This window comes from Coregonus clupeaformis, chromosome 31, assembly GCF_020615455.1.
Source record: "Coregonus clupeaformis isolate EN_2021a chromosome 31, ASM2061545v1, whole genome shotgun sequence".
In the NCBI taxonomy this organism is placed as follows: domain Eukaryota; kingdom Metazoa; phylum Chordata; class Actinopteri; order Salmoniformes; family Salmonidae; genus Coregonus; species Coregonus clupeaformis.
In genome coordinates this window covers 36,693,295-36,714,310 of record NC_059222.1, presented here as the reverse complement: position 1 = coordinate 36,714,310, position 21,016 = coordinate 36,693,295, and the positions used below count along the sequence as shown (strand labels likewise).

General features: G+C 41.6%; 1 protein-coding gene across 1 annotated transcript in view; it reads right to left on the bottom strand.

The window, feature by feature from the left end:
• The window catches only part of LOC121547101 (dystonin), a 198,177-nt gene that overhangs the window by 103,963 nt on the left and 73,198 nt on the right, over nt 1–21,016 (bottom strand). Inside the window, exons 9-15 of the mRNA XM_041858211.2 lie at nt 19,923–20,015; nt 7,257–7,423; nt 5,682–5,794; nt 5,162–5,268; nt 1,914–2,033; nt 1,321–1,416; nt 1,080–1,207 (exon numbers count right to left, since the gene is read on the bottom strand). Coding sequence (XP_041714145.2) covers nt 1,080–1,207; nt 1,321–1,416; nt 1,914–2,033; nt 5,162–5,268; nt 5,682–5,794; nt 7,257–7,423; nt 19,923–20,015 — 824 coding nt within the window. The remainder of the gene's footprint in view (nt 1–1,079; nt 1,208–1,320; nt 1,417–1,913; nt 2,034–5,161; nt 5,269–5,681; nt 5,795–7,256; nt 7,424–19,922; nt 20,016–21,016) is intronic.

Sequence of the window (21,016 nt, the reverse complement as noted above, 5' to 3'; positions counted from 1 at the left end):
AATCACACTAACTAGCTAATTTCTCTTCCATCTAAGACAGGAACTCCAGCACAGACTCAGCCCCAACGATATGCGACACACACACACAGGTCCAACTGGCACAGAGGGTTTTCGTCTCCCCTCTTTTATAGGCCTGTACTTGTCCTCACGTTCAGGAACCCACCCTTAAAGAATATGTTGCCCTAGGCCACAGAACCTCATGGTATCATTTGCACAATCCATTACAGGTTCAGACAGTAACAGTTGATGGTAACAGGAGTCATCTTTTTTGTGTGTCTGATTAGATCACCATGGGAACCAGAGATGCAGACATTCCTTTTCTCTTTAACAGGGGGTGTGGCACTTACTACTGGGCCTCTATTGGTCTGCATAGACAATCATTATCTACATAATATCACACATTACCTGATATCAACAAGCCAGGTGATTTCCAACATAAATAGTACCTGCAGTCCAAGAATGATAGATGCATGATGACATGGTAAGAGTACAAGAGTTGCCTGTGACTGTGTCAGAATGTCAGCTCATAAGCAAACTGATGTTGACAAAAAATTATGGGCACACCCACCATCAGCACTTAAAATCAAAAGTACCTAAAAAAAACATCACTGAATAGCTTAAACCGATAGGCATGGACTCACACCACAAGTAATGCCTACAAACCTGACAAGAGACATGGACAGTGTGTTTTAGATATAAAGAGATACGAGAAAGACGCATGATTTTACAACACCTCAGTTTGAAGAACTCAGCAGTTCACCAAACCACAGACCACAACATGTAAAAGTGTAAAGACTATGTAATTTAATGAACCTCAGAATAATCCAATTACTGCACATCCTTAAACAGAAATATGACACTAAAGTCTAATAATAAAAAAGGGTGTCTTAAATCAAGAGCACTCACCACTGACCCTGAAACCAATCATTAAATACCTTTTGGCATAGTCATTGCAATCGGTTCAAATCTTCAATCTTAGTTAGCTCTGACTTATTGCTATCATGTAAGTATGGGATCGGTATTATAAATCACAGCAGTGTGTGGTGCTCCTGCAGTATGAGAAGGATGATCCTTCATACCTGTCCACCTCAGGCCTCAGGCTCTTCTCTCTCTCCAGCATGGCCACGATCAGTTTGCCCCATTCCTTCTCCACATCGTTGGGGTGATATCCCTGAGGTAGCTGGATACGACCAAACTCGATCCACACCTGTACCCCAACACACGCACAGCAACATCTTAGTGAAGTTCATTGTAGTTTGTTGGTTCAGAAAGAGTTTACAGGCTCTAAAGAACAACCGAGTGTATGTCGCGGTAGCATACCTCGAGCATTTTGTAAAGATGCTTGATTTTGCTCTTCTCAGTTTCTTTCAGCGGGATTTCATTCTCTTTAAACTGCAAGTACTGTGTATAAAGTGCCTGTAAAAAATAATAATAATAATAATTTTGTTCAATGTTAACATAGCAAAATATCTAAGAAATATAGAATCAATACATTTTGTCTATGCTATTACAGATTCATCTAATCTCAGTGTGTATACTCACACTCGTCTGCTTTGAAATGGCTGTACCACACAGAGCTCCTGTCGTTTTAGCAGCTGTGGACTATTTGAAGTAAACGGAGAAGCTCTCTGATACCTGTCAATATCGCTTTAATATTTCATTAACATGAGAGGGACGCTACTTATTGGCTATTTGAAGCCTCAGAGAGCTTGGGTACTTCGCCTCAGGCTTTCAGGGCCAAGCACTATAAACTGATATCCAGCTAACTGAAAACCAACCAGACAAACACACCAGACATTGGATGCTATTTGGAGGTAAATTCTTGATCAAACTAGGGCTAGTTCTACCATTCAGTATGGCTGAAAATTCAAGCTGCATTTGATTTGTAATCAAATTGTATTTTTTTGCTTTACCTTGAGTTCCACTGGGTTGTTAGGGAACGCTCTGTCTGACATCACTGCCACGTTGTGTTTGAGCCACTGGCTCAGATAATTCACCATGTTCTGGTACTCTACCCATTTTATATCAACATCCTGTCAAGAAGAAAATCGGATTATTAAACATATCAGTTTTCATCCTTACATTGGCTCATGCAGGGATGGGTGCATTTTCTAAATGGACCAAGTTCTTGGTGTAGAGCGTATTGTGTCGTTCAAGCAATACATGTTAGAGCTATAGGGCATCTGCAAATATTGGCATTGTACAATGTGCAAAACAACAGCTTGTCATAATATTGCTTTGAATATTTCGTACTATACAAACTAATCTACAACAAGAAGTACAGATGTAGGAACATAATTTGATAAACCTGTTGCAGGAGAACTTTCCTGCAACGCAGGAAATTTAAAACTTGTAGTGAATTTGAGGTTTAAAAATGCTTCTGACATTTTTTATTTCTACTTTGAAATTTTTGATCTGATTTTCGCTTAGGAAAAATGTATCAACCCCTACAAAAATGTCCATTAATTATAATCCACATAATAATTCACATTTACTGTGGCTGCAGGATTATTTTCCTGCAGTAGCAAACTGGGTCAAATTAAGATCCTACATCTCTAGTTAAGGTTCTTTACTGTGGTTACTAGAGTACTCACAGTTTAGCATTCTTCCATAGCCTCTAAACAACATTTACACAATGTTCTGGGAGGGGTTCCAGCACTTAAATATTCCCTTTAAGCATCCATCTCAGGCTTCCAGACTTATTTGCCTCAACAAAGCCAGACGGAATAAAATGCCTTCTCTTAGACATATGAGTGATGCAATGGAATGCATATGTGCATATAACATCCGTGCCCAATCACAGCCAAGAATCAAGTTTAGAATCGCAGTCGAGAACCAAGTCAAGAATAAAGTCAAGAATGTATGCCAAAGTCATGCCAAAAGATGTATAACTGGTGTGAGTTCAAAGGATGTAAGTGTGAAATATACTGTACATGCAGTGGTTGATTTAACCATGGTGAAGTCCCATGGTGATAATCAAATTCATAAAAGCACATTGTACTGGTTTTGCTTTCAAGAGGACAGCATAGACCGCAGTCAATGGCTACAAAGATACAAGTCAACCCATGATGACAATAGGAAATTGTTGCTTTGTATTGAGATGTGTATTTTGCCTTCATCATACAGTATTTGAAATATAAAACTATTTTCTAACTACATTTACATTTTAGTCATTTAGCAGACGCTCTTATCCAGAGCGACTTACAGTTAGTGAGTGGATACATTATTATTATTATTATTTTTCATACTGGAATCGAACCCACAACCCTGGCGTTGCAAACGCCATGCTCTACCAACTGACCTACAGTGGGGAAAAAAAGTTTTTAGTCAGCCACCAATTGTGCAAGTTCTCCCACTTAAAAAGATGAGAGAGGCCTGTAATTTCCATCATAGGTACACGTCAACTATGACAGATAAATTGAGGGAAAAAAAATCCAGAAAATCACATTGTAGGATTTTTTATGAATTTATTTGCAAATTATGGTGGAAAATAAGTATTTGGTCAAAAACAAAAGTTTCTCAATACTTTGTTATATACCCTTTGTTGGCAATGACACAGGTCAAACGTTTTCTGTAAGTCTTCACAAGGTTTTCACACACTGTTGCTGGTATTTTGGCCCATTCCTCCATGCATATCTCCTCTAGAGCAGTGATGTTTTGGGGCTGTCGCTGGGCAACACGGACTTTCAACTCCCCTCCAAAGATTTTCTATGGGGTTGAGATCTGGAGACTGGCTAGGCCACTCCAGGACCTTGAAATGCTTCTTACGAAGCCACTCCTTCGTTGCCCGGGCGGTGTGTTTGGGATCATTGTCATGCTGAAAGACCCAGCCACGTTTCATCTTCAATGCCCTTGCTGATGGAAGGAAGTTTTCACTCAAAATCTCACGATACATGGCCCCATTCATTCTTTCCTTTACACGGATCAGTCGTCCTGGTCCCTTTGCAGAAAAACAGCCCCAAAGCATGATGTTTCCACCCCATGCGTCACAGTAGGTATGGTGTTCTTTGGATGCAACTCAGCATTCTTTGTCCTCCAAACACGACGAGTTGAGTTTTTACCAAAAAGTTATATTTTGGTTTCATCTGACCATATGACATTCTCCCAATCCTCTTCTGGATCATCCAAATGCACTCTAGCAAACTTCAGACGGGCCTGGACATGTACTGGCTTAAGCAGGGGGACACGTCTGCACTGCAGGATTTGAGTCCCTGGCGGCGTAGTGTGTTACTGATGGTAGGCTTTGTTACTTTGGTCCCAGCTCTCTGCAGGTCATTCACTAGGTCCCCCTGTGTGGTTCTGGGATTTTTGCTCACCATTCTTGCGATCATTTTGAACCCACGGGGTGAGATCTTGCGTGGAGCCCCAGATCGAGGAAGATTATCAGCGGTCTTGTATGTCTTCCATTTCCTAATAATTGCTCCCACAGTTGATTTCTTCAAACCAAGCTGCTTTCCTATTGCAGATTCAGTCTTCCCAGCCTGGTGCAGGTCTACAATTTTGTTTCTGGTGTCCTTTGACAGCTCTTTGGTCTTGGCCATAGTGGAGTTTGGAGTGTGACTGTTTGAGGTTGTGGACAGGTGTCTTTTATACTGATAACAAGTTCAAACAGGTGCCATTAATACAGGTAACGAGTGGAGGACAGAGGAGCCTCTTAAAGAAGAAGTTACAGGTCTGTGAGAGCCAGAAATCTTGCTTGTTTGTAGGTGACCAAATACTTATTTTCCACCATAATTTGCAAATAAATTCATAAAAAATCCTACAATGTGATTTTCTGGATTTTTTTCCCTCAATTTATCTGTCATAGTTGACGTGTACCTATGATGAAAATTACAGGCCTCTCTCATCTTTTTAAGTGGGAGAACTTGCACAATTGGTGGCTGACTAAATACTTTTTTTCCCCACTGTACATCCCTGATGGACACATAACCAAACTTGTGTTTGGTTATGTGTCCATTGAACTTGAGAATGATTGGACTGCAAATAATAATGTGACATTGACCAGGGCTACAACAATGTGTACTGTTGGGGGTACTGGAGGACCAGGGTTGGGAAACACTGACGTAGAGTGTACTGGGTCATACTGAAATCCGATCCCATAACTCTACTCACATAGGACACTTAAGTGCACCGTACAATAATCTGTTCATCATGTACGTACATTTGCATTGATACCGTCAACACCATCAGGTACTTTAGGGAAGACATCATACAGTGTGGAGACGTATGTGATGACCGACTTCTCATCAGGAGTCTGCACATCCACATCTGGTGAGAAAAGGTGAAATAAGACCCAATACACAACGTGATCGTCGTAAGGTACATGATACAATGGAGTATTTATAATCACACATGAATACAATGGAGTATTTATAATCAGACATGAATACAATGGAGTATTTATAATCAGACATGAATACAATGTTTGATTTGAATCTCATGTATCTCATCTACGTGTTGTGTCTTTTTCATTTTGTAAAGCATCGTCCATATAATAAAACAAATAACAGTCAGTAAGTAAAGCTGTGCTTAGAAGACATCTCCTCCCTCTGGTAATAATGCATTGCATTTCTTCCAGCTGATTTACCGTAGCAGAGAGGTGTCTATGGCTTGGAGAATGTTAACCTGCAGTGGCAAACAAACCGTTAGAGAAGAGCATGTGGATAAACAGAAGAACTCACCCTCAGGGTCCAGTAGTCTGGCCACCCCAAGCCGTTCAGCCACACCAAAGGCCTGTTCTAAGTTTGACCGGCTAGTCTGGGCCGACACTCCGGCCATATCCACCAGGTCAGGCCTGCAATGGAAGAGAACATACCAGTGGGAGCTCGTTAAGATCGACTGCTTTCTGTTTTATGAAATGTTAATATGCGATAATGTTGGAAGAGACAGGGCACAAATGTAGTATTTTGGCAAATAATCATTTAGGGTGGTTTGCATTGTCATGTTTTAGGTTATTTCGGCGGTTTCAGCACACACTATACTTCTTGAATAGTTTTGTTTAATTAGCAAGGAACACAAATATTTGTTTGGAGGAAAGTTTTAGTGTGATGACTAGCAAATGTAATATGAGCCTGTAACAAAATGTAATATAAGCCTGTAACATAATGTAATATAAGCCTGTAACATAATGTAATATAATCCTGTAACATAATGTAATATAAACCTGTAACATAATGTAATATAAGCCTGTAACATAATGCAATATAAGCCTGTAACATAATTCAATATAAGCCTGTAACATAATGTAATATAAGCCTGTAACATAATGTAATATAAGCCTGTAAAATAATGCAATATAAGCCTGTAACATCATGTAATATAAGCCTGTAACAATTTAATATAAGCCTGTAACATAATGCAATATAAGCCTGTAACATAATGTAATATAAGCCTGTAACATAATGCAACAAGCCTGTAAATAGTAAGCTAACTACAGAGGAAATGCCTAGGGACAGAGTGCAGTCCCAGACTTTCCAGTGAAATAAATCTGTTTTTGCTCAAGAGACAAGGACAGTTAGGCCAGCCCAACATAGGTCAATGGTTAAGTAAAACAATTCTACATGACCCACACATACATCAATAACTTGTGTTTGGTTATGTGTCCATTGAACTTGAGAATGATTGGACTGCAAATAATCATGTGACATTGACCAGGGCTACAACAATGTGTACTGTTGGGGGTACTGGAGGACCAGGGTTGGGAAACACTGACGTAGAGTGTACTGGGTCATACTGAAATCCGATACTATCTAACTGAAAAGCCAACAGCCCCCTAATGACTAGTCAAAACCACTAAGTACTGCCTCATTGGAAAGATGGGAAACAGAGAGGTCTATGATTCAAAATGTGGTGGTGAACCGCAGACATGACTCAGCAAGTCAACAGAGGAGGAAAATAGTTATGTTGTTATGTATATTGTTGTTGTTATACACTGGGAATATACTTCTAAGGTGATATTACAGTTAAACCCTGATGAAAGACTAATGACGGGAAAAATGTTTGAAATATCCATTAAAAAAGCATTGTAGAGCATTCAAGAAGGCCACTGCGCTGGAATATATTTTTCAAATAAAAATATCGGTGATACAGGGGTCTCTTTTTCAGATACAGGTTCTGTATCTCAAGTGTTTCCTGTATTTGTGAATGATGGTGTTACCTGTATTTGTGAATGATGGTGTTACCTGTATTTGTGAATGATGGTGTTACCTGTATTTGTGAATGATGGTGTTACCTGTATTTGTGAATGATGGTGTTACCTGTATTTGTGAATGATAGCGTTGAACAGCCTCCCGTCCCTCCAGGAGGTGGTGAAGTTGTCACAGCGTACGCCGACGTAGCCCTCGGTCATCTGCTGGGACCACATCAGCAGACGCTCCTTGGCTGTCATGTCCTCCGACTCCCCGCAAACATGGATCTCCGAGATCTGGAGAGGAACAACACAAACAAGTTAATACAGCTGTTAGTGTCATTACACCTACAGCACAGGTGTAGGATCTTCATTTGAGCCAGTTTGCTACAGCAGGAAAATAATCCTGCAGCAACAGGAAATGTGAATTATTATAATTAATGGACATTTTTGTAGGGGTTGATAGATTTTTCATAAGGGAAACATCAGAAGCCTTTTTAAACCTCAAATACACTACACATTTTATATTTCCTGCATTGAAGGAAAGTTCTCCTGCAACAGGGTGATCAAATGAAGATCCTACATCTGTACCATCAAACACCTAAATTACCATCAAACATATGGATGAGACAGACCAAAAAATACTTCAGGGACATTTTTCAGATGTCAGGAACAGCATTACTAGAGTCACACGTAGAATAACTAATAACAACCTAAATTTTCTAACACACATGATCATGTGCTGAATGAATGAATACACATGATAATTGTCTGCACGAAATCCAAGACATACAGTACACCTCCATATTTCCATATTTGGTTGTAAAATGTAAAATTGGCAGTGTAGACATACAGCTGGCTAATAAATAAGGCATTTGTTGGCACGGGTTAAAGAGTGAGGGTGTAATGACCTAAAACCAAACACATTCCCCTGTTGCTTCAACTCAGTTGACATCAGGTAGCAATTACATGTATCTGGAGCTGGAAGAACAACATCATCACCTCTGACCTTGACAACAGGAAGTGACCTTTGAACCACTCCTGCTGTGTTGTCATGTTTCATGTTTCGCTTAGGCAATGCTGACCTAGTTACACTTTCACAATCTGGTGGATGAGCTAGAAAAGATGGACATTGAAACTAAGGTTGAGAGAAATAATGTGAGATATTGTAGCAGCCTTGTTCAGTAGATTTGGGGGCATGCTAAAAGGATCATATAAATTGCTCAAATGACCCACATGACCACAAGGTTGTTACACTTTCCTATACTTGGAATTACGTCATGGGAAATAGTGGTCTTGCCGCGATAAGCTGCTTCCTTTGGTTTTTACATTTACGTTTTAGTCATTCAGCAGACACTGTTATCCAGAGCGACTTACAGTTAGTATATTCATTTTAAGATAGCTAGGTGAGACAACCACATATCACAGTCGTAGCAAGTACATTTTCCCTCAGAGTAGTTATTAGCAGTCAGTGCTAGTGGGGAAAGACAACTACCTTATTTTCTCTCTGTTTCCCCTTTCTTTCTTTTTTTTACATCAAATGGAATATGGGATATTTCTCAGAACTGCTGCTGTATGCATATCAGGATTACTCAGATTAACCACTAGGTTTTAACAGGCACATTTGACACATATGATTGTTCATTATTGTGTTGGTTGACGTATTCTACGTGATCAAGTGCAAGTGGGTCTAAATTCAATGAAAACTGGTAACTTGTCTTTGGGATATTTTACTTTAGAATCTGAAAGCTGGAAAATGGAGTAGCAAAACACAGACATTGACATAAGCTGTGTCTGAGAAGTAAGTTGCATGGACTTCAGTAATCATAACATCAACATTTCAAGGAGATTCAAAGAACAAATAACCTCTCCAAATGCCAGCTGTTTATCACTGAAGTATACTACATCACTAAGATCAAATAAGTTGACAGCAAACACATTGTATACACACACAAAAAAAAACATTTTTCCATAAAACAAGGTTTGATAGAACCCTAGTAGCCAAGCTCGAGCTGAGGTGAGGCTCACAAGAAACACTGCTGAGTGAAATATCTTGTGAGGAGAATGAATAGCAGTGAAACAAGTTAGTTAACTACACAGCGCTTTGTAATGATCTATGTGTCCATGTGTTGTATATTACAGCTCTACATCACAGCATGTGATGATGCCAGTTATGCTGCTGTTTGACTCAAAAGGGATCTTCCACTATGTCATTGCATAAATATAGTGGTCTTCTGAATGGTTTTAGAGAGAAAATGGCAGTTAGCAGTCTGCCAGTACAGTATAGGGAAAGATTGTGCCGTGAAGCCAAATCACACATCAACTCAAACACTGTCTCCATGCAACACCACTGCAATGGAACAACACTTCACAGAAGACTGAAAACATACGAAAGCATCTGTACAGATGTAGGATCTTATTTTGAGCCAGTTTGCTACAGCAGGAAAATAATCCTGCAGCAACAGGATATGTGAATTATTATGTGGATTATAATTAATTGACATTTTTGTATGGGTTGATATTTTTTTCATTAGGGCAAATCAAGTCTGAAATTTCAAAGTGGAAATTACAAACTTTAGAAGCCTTTTTAAACCTAAAATCCACAAGTTTGCGTTTCCTGCTGTGCAGGAACATTCTCAGTAACAAAACAGTGATCAAATTAAGATCCTACATCTGTATCATGTAAGACCAACCAAACCAAGTCACCAGCTGTACAGTATTATACAGTTACATCAGGGCCATAACCAGGGTTTGAGTTTTAGTGAAGTCCGGGATGGGAGAAGGGGGGTTGGGGTTGAACCTGCAGTAAATGAGTTCAAGCTTTACCGCTATTTGGAGAACAGCAAAAAACAAGCAAAAAGACCACAGCCAATATCACATTGGTTGCTGTAACTTCATTCACCTCTGTCCATCTACAAACACATTGTTAGCTATACAATTGTAATATTATACCCTGATAGAGGGAAATATGAGAAATGAGTCACACTGACACGTAGCATCAGTGACGAACAAAAACCTATGACATTTTTAGAACTGTATTGTTTGCATGTTGATTGCATTTTAATGTAGGCCTATAGGGAAGATAGGCCATGTGGAGATGTTCATATTGAAACATATCATCTATTTTTGTTTGACAAGATTACTACAGATTTATCAGGGGACCCCACATGGGGCTGTGGCCCCAAGTTTGGGAACCACAGTGCTAACCTTTCTCTCTGCTTGCATCCTCTCTCTCTCTCTCTCTCTCTCTCTCTGTCTCCTCTGCTTCCTCCTGCATGCATTGAAGCCTACCTTAGCCTCACCACTGAGTGCCACATGCCCACATCACTGTTTGTCTCAGTGGCCTATTCTCTATAAAGCAAATGTATTATGTAGCTTATTTTTTATGTAGCATAGTTTTTGCTGCTGCTGAGGTAGGCTCCGTTTAATGTTAGCTTCTTACTTCATCCTTCTAACTGGCTAAGTAATACTAGCCAGAGCCCTTCAACGTTACTGCAATAGAAGTCTCTAGCCACCTGACTGACTGACATATCTACAGTATAAGCGACTATTTACCAGTTGTGCACTCATTCTCCGAGAGTCGGATTTTGTTTGTTTGGGGATGTCTGAAGACACGGCAGGCGACGCAGGATGGTTTTTAAATTGCCTTTTGTCCGGCATTTCACAAACACACTGTCAGCAGCGTCTCTAGTTGGCTACTTGAGCAGACTGTGAGCTGGGGTAGCTCGTTTCACATCTCAGGCGCTCAGCCTGTGCTGCGAGAGCGCGGAGTTAGCCGTTTCAGAGAGTGGTGAATGAGCTGCTAAATAAGCACATCCGGGAGACAAATCCAGGGGATGCAGGCAAACATAACGAACAAACCAGTCTTCCTGATTCCACTCGTTCGCAAAGAGGCAGACGAGATTAGACCTGTCAGATCAAGAATATATGCGCTCTGAGCTTTGATCAACGCTGGGAGCGATATTTACATGCTGACCCATTTTTCTTTATTGGTACAAAATATATATTTAAATGTTTTTCAAATTAGAAAACATTACCGAGGTCCGGAACTCGGTGTCCTCATATGTAGTTATGGCCATTGTTACAATAGCAGGCTACTGATACAGTAGCACATTACATTTTAGTCCACACATATTGGCTGGCTATAAATAGCTTGTGCTTGGTTTACCTCTTGTTGGGCGGATGTACACTTTGCAGATGCTTGGAAAGACGCCAGATAATCTGGAGAGAGGGACCCTCTTCCGAAATAGCAGGTGTGGGCCCTCCTCCTCTTGTGAACTTGAGTGCTCCATATGATTTTGGGGAGCTCTTCTAGGTTCCCCGATCTGTCGTTGTCTCCTCTCAGGGTCTGGACCATATGCTCCACGGCTCCGAATGTCACCGCCCGCCTCAACTTCTTATGTGGCAGCTTCTTTTCCAGCAGGCCGTCCTTAGGAGCGATACTCCTGGAGGTCTTGGTGATGCCATGGAGCTTTGCCTCTCTGTCTGTCTGGTGTGCTGAAATTTGGCTCGACTGCAATGCTAACTTCTTCCCAAGAGGAACTTTGTGGACCTCCCCAACATTTGGCCTGGGTCTGGGTGTCTCCCCTTCCGGTGCTCCCTCCATCCCAACCTGGCTCTCCCTGATGCCCATGTCTGCTTCATGCTGGAGCTCTACCCTCCTGGTGATATCCTCTTTACTCTGGACACTCTCTCCCCCTAGGCTACGGAGTGATTCCGGCCGCTGAAACTCCCCCAATTTCCTCTTCTTCTTCCTTTGAAAGTAGCGCCGGCCACGGAGCTCTTTGGACTTGGGGCTGAGCGGAGCTTTGGTGGGGTCCACATAACATTCCTCCTTGGGGACCCGCACACAGCCACACACGTTGCCCATTACCCTTTCTATAAACGGTGTTTAGTTCCTTCTAACTGTAGTTTTCACGCCGGGATTCCGCTAGTGAACTTAACTTGATCCAGAGCTCCATTATTCCACTGAGAGGCAGCCATAGTTCTCCTCCAAGGGGGCGGAGAGGAAGTGATGGCAGGCAGCCCGGCAACAGACCCAAACACCCCTCCCCTCCACACAGAGATGGGTTGCCTGGGGAGAGAGAGTCTGTCTGTCTGTCCGTATGCCTGCCTGTCTGTCGCAGACTCCCAGAAGAACAAAGTTGAGATGTCCCAGGCACTTCCTTCCGTCACTGCTCTCTTCCGTTACTGCTCTCCTCTCCTCTCGACTGCTCTGCTCTTAGGAATCCTCTAAGTCTCTAACCTTTGAAATGTTTCCTTGGCCCGGCTAATCCAACACAAACACCATAAATGCACCACCGGAGAAGAAGAGGCACAGCCACGTCCCAAACGATTCTACCTCACAGCTGACAGAGAGAGAAACAGCCCCTGACTTTGAATACCACTGCCTTATGCATTACTGACCCATTACTAGCCTCCCACGTATAGGCTACTTTCTGTCCCTAACACTAAAACTGAAACTAAATCATATAAAAAACAAATATAAATGTTTTTATATAACTTTAAATAAAAACAAGTAAATTAGATTTTAAACTAACTGAAACTAAACTAAATTTCCCCAAATGTATCTGTCTGTAACGAGGCTGCCTGTCTGAGGGGGGCAGGGTTGGCAGAGAGGGAGAACAGCAGGACAAGATCAGATGGCTGGCGGGTGTCTGCTCTGCCGGCTGATGGCCACTGATTATACCGTATGGGAAAACTTTGCTCAGCAAGTTGGTCTGCCCTGATAGGCCGTACCAAGCAGAGAGAATCCCTGCCTATCATAGGGGCTTTTAAAATAACAGGACAGCATGGGTCAACAAAAGCAGTCGACGCAAATCCTGGCAGCTAACAACGCACTATCACTTTGTCTATCTGTATACAATCGCAAAGCCAGAAGTGGGGCTTGAGTCCAAAGGTTTAAACAAAAACTATTTACCAGCTATACTATACGACCTATAGAACACACATAGATTATATGTAATTATATATGTGACTTGTGTAGCAAGTACGGTCCATGAAAGGCATATAAAGCTTGTGATTTCTGTTTAGTATATTCAACTAAATGTTCCTAACTATCACCAGTGAGTTGACAGATAGTTAAATTGGCAAGGCCTCAGGAAAAGCGTTTATTGAAATAGTAGAAATCATGTATTTGCATAGCCCAACTAAAAAGAACTGTCCACCAGGCTCTGACACTATTCTGACGGCAGTGACATTTCCCCTGAAGGTTCCATTGCTAGGCCCTGCAGTTGACATACTGTATACCTGGCTGGCTACAGTACATTCGAAATACACAGTATACTGCACAAAAGCCAAACTACTTGACCAACCATAACACAAGAGCAGCCTATATTTACTTTCATGGAAAATCTGCTTTATATGTTAGTGTGTATATACACTGAACAAAAATATAAACACAACATGTAAAGTGTTGGTCCCATGTTTCATGAGCTAAAATAAAAGATCCCAGAAATGTTCCATAGCCTCAAAAAGCTTATTTCTCTCAAATTTGTTTATATCCCTGTTAGTGAGCATTTCTCCTTTGCTAAGATAATCCATCCACCTGACAGGTGTGGCATATCAAGAAGCTGATTAAACAGCATGATCATTACACAGGTGCACCTTGTGCTGGGGACAATAAAAGGCCACTATAAAATGTGCTGTTTTTTCACACAACACAATGCCTCATATTTGAGGGAGCATGCAGTTGGCATGCTGACTGCAGGAATGTCCACCAGAGCTGTTGCCAGAGAATTGAATGTTCATTTCTCTACCAAAATGTTGTTTTAGAGAATTTGGCATTACATCCAACTGGCCTCACAACCGCAGACCTCGTGTATGGCGTTGTGTGGGCGAGTGGTTTGCTGATGTCAACGTTGTGAACAGAGTGCCCCATGGTGGCGGTGGGTTTATGGTATGGGCAGGCACAAGCTACGGACAACAAACACAATTGCATTTTATCAATGGCAATTTGAATACCGTGACCAGATCCTGATGCCCATTGTGAGGCTCATTTTGTTTAAGGTATCTGTGACCAACAGATCTGTATTCCCAGTCATGTGAAATCCATAGATTAAGGCTTAATTTATTTATTTAAATTGACTGATTTCCTTATATGAACTGTAACTTAGAAAAATCTTTGAAGTTGTTCCATGTTGCGTTTATATTTTTGTTCAGAAATATATATATATATATATATATATATATATATATATATATATATATATATATTCATGTGGTGTTTAAATAATATCTGAGTTTTGACATACTGTAATTTCTCATTCCGTGCAAACCAATGTGGAAAATATAATTACAGTCTTCCAGCATTGAATAAAGTCTTAAAATACAGGCCTATATTTCACTGACTCATCTCAGATGTTTTTTTTTGCAACATCATCCTACTTTAACCTTTCATCCTTTTTATTCACCCGTCTAACAGGATGTAAGCGCTCCCAGCAAATGCCTGTCTTTAATCTCTTGTTGGATCTTCAGATGACGAAGGCTAGAGAAGGAGGGAAGAGAGAGAGACATGTTCATTACAGTAAGATGGCAGACTCCATCCTATCACATGTATTATGTCCCCTGGTGAAACAAGTCCAAAGCCTCCATAGATTGGTTTCTGTCAGTGAGATTGGTTTTCGTGTGCCTCTCCGGCCCCCAGTTTATTGAGACACCTGACAGGACCTTGAGCGTAACCCTTGGAGACTTTGACTGTCAGTCAGATGACACTGTAGAGACCAAAGAGCTACAATATGATGATGCATCATCATCATGGCAGTGTATGCAGGTCTCACTGCATCGTCACGGCAGTGTATTCAGGTCTCACTGCAACGTCACAGCAGTATATTCAGGTCTCACTGCATCGTCATGGCAGTGTATTCAGGTCTCACTTCATCGTCACGGCAGTGTATTCAGGTCTCACTGCATCGTCACGGCAGTGTATTCAGGTCTCACTGCATCATCACGGCAGTGTATTCAGGTCTCACTGCATCATCATGGCAGTATATTCAGGTCTCACTGCATCGTCATGGCAGTGTATTCAGGTCTCACTGCATCGTCACAACATTATATTCAGGTCTCACTGCATTGTCACGGCATTATATTCAGGTCTCACTGCATCGTCATGGCAGTGTATTCAGGTCTCACTGCATCATCACAGCATTATATTCAGGTCTCACTGCATCGTCATGGCATTATATTCAGGTCTCACTGCATCGTCATGGCAGTGTATTTAGGTCTAACTGCATCATCACGGCAGAGTATTCAGGTCTCACTGCGGATGTGCAATATGCTTCTTATTGTAGTGATTACAGCAGGGACATTGTACACATTATGTAAACACCTGGGAGAATGCCTTTGTAAACCAATTCTCAACAAAACAATCTGGAATGCTTCAATCGCTACAGTCTATAGCTTCACTTCCTATCATACCATAGCAGGTGATGGATGAATGAGAGATTACATTCTTAAAAGGAAATATATCATATAATTAACACAATGCCATTGGACGATAATGACTGCATGGCTGGACCATCCTACTAAAGGTAATAGCAACTTGCTCCTCCCAAAATCTTTCCGATAGAGTCACGTAGCATCAAAACAGGGTTGGGTTCATCACTATGTCACACTGCTTTTCTGCCAGCTGTATATTTTTTTGTATTTTACCCCCAATTTCGATCTTGTCTCATCGCTGCAACATCCCAAAGGGCTCGGGAGTGGCGAAGGTGGAGTCATGCGTCCTCCGAAACATGACCCGCCTAACCACGCTCCTTAACACCCGCCAGCTTAACCCGGAAGCCAGCCGCACCAATGTGTCGGAGGAAACCCTGTGTAGCTCAGTTGGTAGAGCATGGTGCTTGCAATGCCAGGGTTGTGGGTTAGTTTCCCACGGGGGGCCAGTATGAAAATGTATGCACTCACTAACTGTAAATGCTCTGGATAAGAGCGTCTGCTAAATGACTAAAATGTAAAATTAAACACTGTTCAACCGGGGTCAGCCTGCAGGCACCTGGCCCGCCACAAGGAGTCGCTAGGGTGCGATGAGCCAAGCAAACCCTCCCCTAACCCGGACAACGCTGGGCCAATTGTGCGCCGTCCTATGGGACTCCCGGCCACGGCCGGTTGTGGCACAGCCCGGGAATGAACCCGGGTCTGTAGTAATGCCTCTAGCACTGCGATGCAGTGCCTTAGACCGCTGCACCACTCAGGAGGCCCTGCCAGCTGGGTTTTAACTCCACACAGAACTGATTAACATGTTTTCCAACTGCCCGGCAACGCTGAAAAATCAAGAAGCTACAGGCCCACAGTCACTAGCTAGTACAAATTCCCAGCGGCACGCGCAAGAGTGACAGGGGCAGGTGTAGGCACACATCCCGCTAGCTACCTGGCAGCATGTTTTATGATTCCAAGCATTAGAACATTCTTTCATTATTGCCATATTTGTCCTTCTTCAACAGGAACTTCAAACGAATCACTTTCAAATTATTCAGTCTCTTTTTGTTTTTACCAGACCTCATGGAGTCTGGGGTGTCCAGGCAATAGAGGAGAGACAGGAGAGATGTTGAGGCATGCAACTGGACACTACAACGCTGCTCTCTGTCTTTTGAATATGTATTGTACACTTATGGAGAAATACACTCCCCTATGTATTTAATTGGACAGTGAAGCTAAAACTTTGGCTCTATACTCCAGCATTTTGGATATGAAATCAAACGTTATATATGAGGCGACAGTACATAATGTCACCTTTTCTTTGAATTTGTTTTGGTTGTGTTTCGGATTATGTTGCGCCCAATAGATATGAATGGTGAATAGTGCATTGTGTCACTTTTATCGTAAATAAGAATATAATATTTTTCTGAACACTACATTAATGTGGATGCTACCATGATTACGGACAATCATGAATGAAGCGTGGATAATGTTAGGGAATAGGGTAGTTTAGAGATCACACTACAGCTCACTACCACTACCACACTCCATTCCCCCAGGGGGCAGCAGCAACCTTGTCTAGGTGCTGAGCCTGGTTGATAAGCACATCAGGTGCAGCCAATCAAGGAGAAAGTCAGTGAGAGTCCCAGCTGGAAAGGCTGTGAAGCTGCTGATTTTCATTGGTGGCTATGAGGCCTTTCGTTTGGTTATGAGTCTTTAGTTTGGGCACAACCTTTACGTACATATTTAGGTTTCGTCACCATCTGAACAAATAATAATCAGCTTTGACTGGCCGACCAAGAGGTGAAGAAGGAGCTGGCCCTAAGGGAAGGTGGCTGTCTCCTGGGCGCATGTACATTCAACACCTGGTTGCATAGGCTTACTTCTCATATTTATGCATACATCAAATCAGGTTACAGACCAGTTAACTAGGCCTAAGACCCCTAGGCTTAGCGAATCAAACAATATTAGCAGGCTATTTAATCAGTTTTGTAACATAAATGATGACTGAGAAAGTTACAGAAGCATAAATATATCATACCCTCCCCTGTTATTGGTAATGGTGAGAGGTTAGCATGTTTTGGGGGCATGATCTTTGTGCATCTCAGAAACATATACTATTCTTATTTATAATAAAGGTGACTCCAAAATGACACTATACATTATTTACCATTCATTTCTATTGGGCGCAAAATAATCCGAAACACAACCAAAACAAACTGCAAATGTATCCAACAAGTTTGTAGTCCCAAGCTTGATGTAGTCATTGCGTGCTAGGAATATGGGACCAAATGCTAAACTTTTGACTACACTTAATATACTGTATAAGTGAATTTGTCCAAATACTTATGACACCTTCAAATGGGGGGACTAAATACACAAAGTGCATTAATTAGTAAACTGTAAAACTGATATGTATGAAAATATCCTAAAATAAAAGGTGACATTTGATCTCAAATCCAAAATGCTGGAGTTACGAGCCAAATTAAAAGTGTTAGCTTCACTGTCCAAATAAATACGTAGTGGAGTGTACAAACTAATGCAGATAAACTATGGCTTACTGTAAGTGCATGTAAGTGCATGCTTCTTCTTGTCTTTCTACCATGGTGTGGTTCTACGTTAGGGAGTCATAAGGCTAGCTGCTGCTAACATTCCTCTCCCATACTGTAACCCAGTGGAGTCAAGCTTGCAGGCTGACTCTGCCAGATATAGTAATAATCCATAGCAGGGGCCTGAGAGAGACAGAGAGACAGAGAGACAGAGACAGAGACAGAGACAGAGACAGAGACAGAGACAGAGAGAGAGAGAGAGAGAGAGAGAGAGAGAGAGAGAGAGAGAGAGAGAGACGAGAGAGAGAGAGAGAGAGAGAGATAACTAGCAGTGTGCCAGATATATTGTGCCAGATATATTAATAATCCATAGCAGGGGCCTGAGAGAGACAGAGAGACAGAGAGACAGAGAGAGAGAGAGAGAGAGAGAGAGAGAGAGAGAGAGAGAGAGAGAGAGAGAGAGAGAGAGAGAGAGAGAGAGAGAACTAGCAGTGTGTGCTTCACTAGGCCTCAGAAAGGCAACAATAGATCCTCCTAGTGCTGCTACTGATGGTACCATCCACCCCCTAGAGTGCAGGCGTGTGTATGTAGGTTGCTGGTTTGAATCCTTGAGCTGACTAGGTGAAAAATCTGTCAATGTGCCCTTGAGCAAGGCACATAACCCTAGTTGCTCTGGATAAGAGTGTCTGCTAAATGACTACAATGCATCCATTGTTTCCATGTGAATGTACAGCTGCAGCAAGACAGTCTGTGTGGTACTAGACAGACATGGGCACAACTGTTCTCAGGGTGTGGGGCCTGTGAAAACACTGGAAGGAGGGACACTGAAAACAGATTAACTTTAGGCGATCGTCAGGCTGAATAAAGGGACACTTCCTCTAATAAAAACGATCTATTTTCCTGCACTTATCATCACACAATACATAACACTGGAGGGAGGGACATGTTGTTTGCATTGTAATGTCCAACCTCTTCCCTCCACTGAAGCACAAACAGTATACAGACCTAATGACCATTTCAGCTCAGATAACCATTAAGCTCGGGGAGCGAGTGCAGCAAGGTTACTAATCAGGCTATTGCAACACCATTTTCAACATCCACCTGTCATTGTCACCAGGTGATTTCACTGGGGAGCTTTTACATTTGTAAGTGGAGAACTTGAAAGACCCGTTACTACCCTAAGTGAATATCGACACATTTCAATCACCAGTCATCAATAAAATATGTACAGAGTAGGTCATCCTTCTTATTCTATCACTTTTAACAGCCATTATAACTGGGGCATGTATGTGCCAGCAGGCAATCAGACATAGACGTAGGCCTACATTACAATCACCATTGGCATGACACTTTGTTAAGACTGCTTTGACATCTTGTGGCCAAAGAAGGAACAACAGCTATACAAGGAGAAACTGACAGTTTAGATTGTTCAAACTGAACCAAACGTCCCACAGTATGTTATGCAAGCTAATCCCAAAACATGCGGTGCTGAATTGAGATTAAGCAACACGCTAGCTTTTCAATCACACTGGCTTCAATATACTAGAATTTACTGTAGATTTAAGAGAGACATAATACCTCAATCCAGAACCCCTTAAATGACAACTATCTTACTTTGGTCTAAACAATAACCACATCTCATAGCTCCATGCATGACATGTCATCCTAATCATAAACCAAATTAACAATAATAACACACTGGAATATTCCCATCCACTGATTCTTATTTGCTGAGTAAAAAATATGGAGAAATGGAGAAAGGATCGAGCACAGTGATTCACACAGCCAGAGAATGAAGTGCACAGCATGTGTGATTTGAGACTGAATCTGACCTGAAAATGCAGAATTATGGTCCATATCAATCCCAGCGTCAATTTGGGATTCCCATCTGTGATGTCATCATTCCGGATGTTAACCAGCTTGACCTGAGGACAACAGTTATAAACAGCTGTGTAATAAGCATGAAACACACAAGTGATGCATTCCAAATCTACATCAACTTCTACAGTATAAGAAATGTTTCATATCAATTCGCAAAGCACCTTTACTCTTAGCACGCTAAGGTTAACATCCCTGAAGAACTGCTGAAGATGTCTCTATTTTTCAAAACCTAATAATATGTCTTCAACTGGAATTTGTTCATCAGTATTAGTGTCGTACTCACTGTAACAGGTCATTTAGAAATCCTCATTAACATAAATATGCATAAATATTCTGAGGGTAATGTCTATCTTCTTGGAAATCCCCAAAACATATTCTCTCCATCTGCTAGTGCTACCACCCTCTGATGACTCAATACTATACACGTCAGCTACTACAGTGAATTAAATCACTGCAACACTTCACAAAGAGCTGCAGTTAGTTTCAGAATGGGTGGCAAGGAATAAGTTAGTCCTAAATATTTCAAAAACTAAAAGCATTGTATTTGGGACAAATCATTCACTAAACCCTAAATCTCAACTAAATCTTGTAATAAATAATGTGGAAATTGAGCAAGTTGAGGTGACTAGACTGCTTGGAGTAACCCTGGATTGTAAACGGTCATGGTCAAAACATATTGATGCAACAGTAGCTAAGATGGGGAGAAGTATGTCCATAATAAAGCGCTGCTCTGCCTTCTTAACAACACTATCAACAAGGCAGGTCCTACAGGCTCTAGATTTGTTGCACCTGGACTACATTTACGTTTACATTTTAGTCATTTAGCAGACGCTCTTATCCAGAGCGACTTACAGGAGCAATTAGGGTTAAGTGCCTTGCTTAAGGGCACATCGACAGATTTTCACCTAGTCGGCTCGGGGATTAGAACCAGCGACCTTTCGGTTACTGGCACAACGCTCTTACCCACTAAGCTACCTGAGACCCTACTGTTCAGTCGTATGTTCAGGTGCCACAAAGAGGGACCTCGGAAAATTACAATTGGCTC